General features: G+C 36.0%; 1 protein-coding gene across 1 annotated transcript; it reads left to right on the top strand.

Annotated features, from left to right (window-relative positions):
- Positions 1 to 251: 251 nt before the first annotated feature.
- Positions 252 to 4,878, top strand: LOC118609325 (beta-defensin 130B-like). Its single transcript, XM_036228338.1, has 2 exons — positions 252 to 309; positions 4,697 to 4,878. Exons 1-2 carry the CDS (start codon positions 252 to 254, stop codon positions 4,876 to 4,878), a joined length of 240 nt encoding a protein of 79 aa, XP_036084231.1.
- Positions 4,879 to 6,603: the final 1,725 nt, after the last annotated feature.

Below are 6,603 nucleotides of genomic sequence, written 5' to 3'. Positions count from 1 at the left end.
GGTACTGACATCTTGGGAATTTGAGAGTCCATAGAAAAAATGAAAGATTGGTCATCTGGTTTTCTATAATTAGGTTAATTTGTCACCAAATTTAGAGACTTTAGGGTTTGGAAATATTCCAACGGAAGCTATTTTATTTTCTTACTTGTTAGGCTTCACTGACCAAAAGGAACCTCAGTCCCCCAGAAGTAAATAAAAGGCCCTGTGTTCTACTATCCTTCATCACTCACCTCTCTACTGGGCATTCAACCATGAAACTCCATTCCCTTCTTTCTGTTCTCCTCTTCTTTGTGACTATAATACCAAAAGGTAAGATGGTGAAAATTATACAGGTAGGTTTCTTAGGAGGCCTACTAGGATGCTCAGTTACATGGTGGCCATCTCAACTCAGACCTTAAAGCACAGCCTTTAGCAATTCAAAATTCCAACATGATCATCTCCCTCAGAACTTAAGAGGACAAACTTGCAAAGCAGGACAAACAGTTCCACAACAGAAAACAAGATCCAAGAGCTCTGTGATTAGATGAAGGGGCCCAAGCAGAGAGACAGGTGAAGAAACTTTGATATGCAATTTAAGGATTATCATACAGATCAAGTAGCTTTTACAAGTACCTGATTACCTAAAAGGAGAGTGAAAATGGCAGTTATTGCTTTAAACCTGGTTAGGAGATGAAAGACGTAGAGTTTATTGGTAAGGAATATTTGTGGAGGGTAGAAGTTGGATGCATAAGACAGAGCTCAGTAAAAAAGGATCACATCGAGTTATGAAAAACCAATAGGGAGTAGGGGAATTGGAAAAAAAAAACATAAACAGAAGAAAGAAGCTTCAATGGCAAAATTTTAAGCAAAAGACAAAAATATGAAGGAGGCATTTTAAGAATTTGAGTTATATCCTTTGGATCTATAATTCAAAAGTTTGAATATTAACATGTAGAATCAAAGATAAAAGGGAATGTGGTCTCCTTCAGGCTGGTTCATCCAGATTTTTGTAAAAACTGATGAAATTCTTTTCTCCATTATTAACAGACAGATATTCAGATCCCTCAAAATAGTGTCTGTGGTCATCGAACATAGAACATATTGTGGATAACTATCTCTTTCTTGGTTCATCTCTAAGATCCTTTTAAATAAAATCAAAGATACTCATTTGTTTAATCTTTGCCTAATCCATGGATATCTTTGGACCTACTGGACATATAGTTGTCTTCTCCTGAAGGAGTTTATATGATTCTCATGTGTTTCTCAGTTCTGTCAGAAGAAAACACAATCGTGAGGAGACATACTTATAATAGAATGTAATGTAGAACTATATGATGTTAATGACTTAAAATTAGAAGATGGCTTAATTGTTAATTCTTTAATTTTATAGATAAGGGAATTCTCTTCCACATAAGGAATATGATTTTATTAAGGTCACATAGGTAGCAGCAACACTGTAGCAGTTAGATCCAAGTATCTTTAATATGGGTCATTGTTGTTTCAGTCTACAGGTGTGGGTACGCCCATAAAATGGTAGCCTTGAATTCCGTCAGGCTTTTTACCTCAAAATCTCCTAATTAGATATTGAAGAATCTAAGGATATTTTCAAGTTTCCTTTTTTAGAAGACACAATATCTTTTAAACATCTCACTTCACTTTTTTTCCAAATTACTTTCCTTCATTGTTTAAGGTAGACATGTTGAATTAGCTTAATGTTCTGACATTATTATTGGACTATTATTCTGGCCTTTAGATTTTCTTCATCTGTGTCATTTAAAAACAGTTAAATGACTATTGATTTTTAGATAGCTTAAAGCAGCTCGGCATAAAATGATTGTCTTCATCCAAAATCATATCCCATGTTATGAGTCTGGTCTTTTTTTAAAGTTAAGGGAGAATAGATTCCTTGGAAGTAAAAGTCTAACCAAATCTACCATTATAGAGGGAGAAGGGATATGGCAATGGCTCAGTCTTAGGGTGGGAAGAAAACTGAGAAAATACGTTGTTCTAGAGTAAAGGCCAGAAACAACTATTGGGAAAATAAGATTATAGGAAATCTAGGCCTAAGATTTAGAGAAACTAATACAATAATGACAAGACTGTATACTCACAAATAGAATAGTACATCCAAGAGAAGGGAGCAGATAGTCAAAAATAGGCTAAAGTCAAGAGGTTTTAGAAGGGATGAGATAAAAAGCATATGTGGGGTCAAAGAGTACTTAACTGCACTCAATGGTAACAAATATTTATTGAGCATCTGTTATTTAATGACTATGTTAGATACTTAGAATACAAGAGGAAATAAAAGAAAGTGATTTCCCATAATATAAAAGACAGATGTTAGTCAAATGATTACAAAAATTAATACATAATTATAAGTTTTAATAAGTACAATGAAGAGGAACAGAGTATTACAAGCGGTCACTGTCTGTTTGGAACGTCAGAGAAGCCTTCCTAGTGGCATGCCTTTTGAGCTGAAAACTGAATGATAAATGTTAGTTAATGAATCCCTTGCAAGGAACACTTCTAGGCAAAGGAAGAAGCAAGTGACATGTCCCCGATGAAGGAGTAAGCAGTGTGCCCAAGGAACCGCAAGAAGGCCGCTATATGAGAGTGCTAGTTTAGATTAGAAAACGTGCTGAATATTCTATGACTTTATACCAAAGTATGGCACAGATGCTAAGTCAAGGTGGAGGGGGCATTTGAAAAATGAGGAGGGCAAGGTAATCAGATTTTGTTTGTGGGTAATAGTAATTACTAGTATCTAGATCACTCAGGGGTTTTTGATTTATGCACACAAACTAGGATTATCTATGGGTTCTAGGAAGCCTACAAGTTTGACAGGTTTCCTTGACAGATATCCCACGTTGCTTCACTACTTCCATTATTTTTTCTTCAGAGTCTCTCTTCCTGGCTCCGCCATAGAAGGAGTTGCAAGTTTACAATAGTTTCCTTCTTTTCTAATCTTGAGATAACCACTTCTTTAAGTAAACAAAGGGGATTCATCTTGAGAAAACACCGGCAACTGTGTGAAAGTAGATAATGGGTATAAATAACGATCATGAAGAATTAGAAAATCAAAATTTCTAACTTTTCAATCTGATAATTTCTGTGATCTAAAGGTAAATAAACCTGTTCTAACTCTGTATGGATTCTCTAAGTCATAATCATGTTTGGAACTGAAAATGTGTACTCTCCCAGCACTCTGCTATCTTTTGTGCCTTCATCTTTAACTTGATGAGGGCCCTTCTATATTCTCCCAAAGTAATTTTTTACGTTAGGCACCAAGATCCAGACTCTATTAAAGTAGGATCCCATCATAGAAGACAAAATGATCAAAGATGGTGAGGAGAGTGTATCATTGAAGGTGTAAAGGACTCAGAATTCACAGGTTGAAACAATCAGGACCAACAATAATAGATATGGGACTGGTAGGCAGGGTGAAAAACAAACCTTATGAATCTGGGGGACATTATGTAAGTGAACTAAGCTAGTCAAAGAAGATAAATACTGCAGGATTCCACTTACATGAGGTATCTAAAATATTCGAACTCATAGAAATGTAGAGTAGAAGAGTGGTTGCCAGGTGGTGGGGGGTGGGGAGAGAAATAGGAGTTGTTGTTCAAAGGGTAAGAACTTTCCATTATATAAGATGAATAAGTTCTAGAGATCTGCCATACAATATTGTATCTATAATTAACTATATTATATTGCAGTCTTAAAAATGTAAGAGGATAGATCTCATGTTTGGTGTCCTTACCATAATAAAAACTGTTATACGGGGTTAATAGCAGAGTTAGCCTCTGCGTAGATATGTCAAGAATCCTTGAGAGGCATGTCTTTCAGGTCATGACGTCCCCTTCCTCCAGGACAGTCAAGATCAGCCCTCATTTGTCTCGCCCAAATCAGTTATGCCAAGAGGATAGTACAAGGTTAGTATATTACAGGATAGTAAAGATAAAATGAGTGAGATACAGGTGGGTTAATAGAATTGTTTAGAAACTAACTTCTATTAATGAACATGAATAGAGTGACTCTGCTATGTAATGTCTGCTGTGATCCATAGGGGAAAGAATGAGCCCTGTTTCTACGGGAAAGGCTACAGCAAGGATACTGAGACTAAAGAAAACTGCCATGTTGGAGCACAGATTTAGTTATATGCTTCTCAGCAGCCCAATGAATTAAGACATATGGATATATTTAAGAAATATATCTTAGCGCTGAGAGTAATTATCTCCATGTATCTACATATTAAGGGCATTGAACGGTATAGAAAATGTGTCTCTTGCATAGTCCTGAAATGGAGGAATTAGGTAAGGTGGAATCTGAAGGGTTTCATAGACTTTCTATAAAAGAAGATGAGAGCCTATGCCAGGACAATTCACTAGGTCAACAATTTAACAACCCTATGCTTTACCCATTAAATACAAAGGACACCTACCTAGTCATGGTGACAATAACAAAAAGCCTCACACATTTCAAAAGGCACTCTCCAGAGGAAGACATCTCTCTAGAAGCTTCTAGAACTCAACCTGCCCTCTCCAAGATGTGTATAGTTCCACCCTCAGCCCCTTCCCTCAAAAGGCACTTCTTTTGCCTAAGTGTCTGATCTTTTCACATATAGGTAATATTTATCCCAAAGCCATTTATTACTCCATGTACATTACCAATAATTTGATAGTGACTTAATGATGTTGTCAAATCTCTTTTTGTGCAGCAACAACTGGCATTATCCCTGGGCAAAAACAATGTGTTCTTTTGAAAGGAGTGTGCAAAAAGGACGGATGCACCTCCACAGATGATACCATTGGTGTATGTAACGATGAAAAAAAATGTTGTAGAAAGTGGTGGATATTGTTTCCCTATGCAACGCCGGTTCCCAAATCAAAATCTCCTTAGATGGAAGCCTGTAAGCCCTTCGAACTCCAGAACACATGGACAAATTTTGCAGACTCTTGTTTAACTCAACTTGTTTTACCTTCCTTGGTTGGAAATAAATGTCCTAATTCTACATGTACTTACCCCTGAAAAACTTCTTCTTGATGTACATGCCAGCCTCTTAAGAACTATAAGACTAAACAAATAATAGAGGAATCTCATACCCTAAAGATATTTACACAAAAGATTACTTTCTTAAAAAAAAGATAAAGATAATTTTAAATATGTAAAATAACAAGTGTATGAAATAGCATTAGATGGTGTTTGATTACCTGAAGTAAAATATCAGCCTTCTTCCTTATATGATTGTGAACAAATAGCATTTCATTACTATGAGTGACCAACTTAGGAGATGTGGGTTAAGGTCTGTTAATCACATGGTCTGGCTAATAACCACACCTGAGAATGATGCACATTCCCCACCCAGTCATGCCAACACTGGTCTGAGGCTGATGGTCCCTTCACTTCACCTTGGCCTTGGAAGAGTAGAAAAGAACTCTTTGCAATTAGGTAGGATAAGATAGAGAGTTGAGGAGCTGGCAGTTCTTTCCAAATTCCATTTTGTGGCTGGAATAATTTCTAAAAGAATAATAATTCTGGATCCTTTCTACTTTACAGTTAAGAATATTAAAAGGTAAGAAAGATATCAGGAATCTTACATGACATGAGTTCCACAAAGATGGAAAGAACCTTTTGAATGAGGCCTAACAATCAAAATTTAGGGCTTTTTTTTTCCCTTAACCTTAAAGTTTATAGTCAATCAAGAGGAAGGAGGGTTATTCTCTAATAATTCTTTAGGATTCATGTTCCTATTATTTAAGTGGATAGCAGTTGTCCACAAGGCCATAAATTTCTTGAGTGCGAAAGCCATCTTTATCTGTACTTGTATGTCCAGCACATTATACAGTCTCACAACATGTTGTTTAAAAGCACAGTTTCTTGAGTCAGTCATATTTAAGTTAAAACTACTGTTCTTTTGCTCACAGTCATATATGACTTCGAACTCTTCACTTAATGTTGCTTTGACTGAAAATTATTTCAATAAACAAGAGAAATAAATAAACCCTAGTGACAGAAAGATTCTCTTCAACTTATCTGAGTTTTTCAGTGACTATTCATTTCTAACAGAATGCCAGTTAAATATACATTTTAGATAAACAATGAATATTTTTAGTATAAGAATGTAGAATATTTGGCACATAGTTATACTAAAATTATTCGTATGTCTAAAATTCAAATTTAATTGAGTCTCCTATATTTTCGTAAAGCTAGCAACCCTATTTTGAATCCACATATGCGGGAAATTCTAGGAATTATCTCTGCTCGATAGAATGCTTCCTTGCCAACCACGCTGAAACTCACCTTTTAATCATTCTCCCCTATATTTTGGGTCTAATTTACCACACACTGCCTGTCTTTCTCTATGATAATAGGGTTGCCTAGTTCCCATTGCTAGTCATGGGATTATTGTCATGCATTACAAATACAGGTCAGTAGATTTTTTCAAAATTTGGAGCCTCACATACACTGTCCTCTTTGGATTTCACCCAATTTTCATTGCTCCTCTGCCAAAATACCATGGTGACTACACAAGCACTACTTAGAGAGCAACATTCAGGCTCTCTCCCTGGGCATAAATATGCTCCCTCTGCTCATTTTAAATAATCTCATTGCCACAACAGCTGT

Source organism: Rousettus aegyptiacus, unplaced genomic scaffold (genome assembly GCF_014176215.1).
Source record: "Rousettus aegyptiacus isolate mRouAeg1 unplaced genomic scaffold, mRouAeg1.p scaffold_m13_p_11, whole genome shotgun sequence".
Classification (NCBI taxonomy): domain Eukaryota; kingdom Metazoa; phylum Chordata; class Mammalia; order Chiroptera; family Pteropodidae; genus Rousettus; species Rousettus aegyptiacus.
This window is presented reverse-complemented; position numbering and strand designations above follow the sequence as displayed.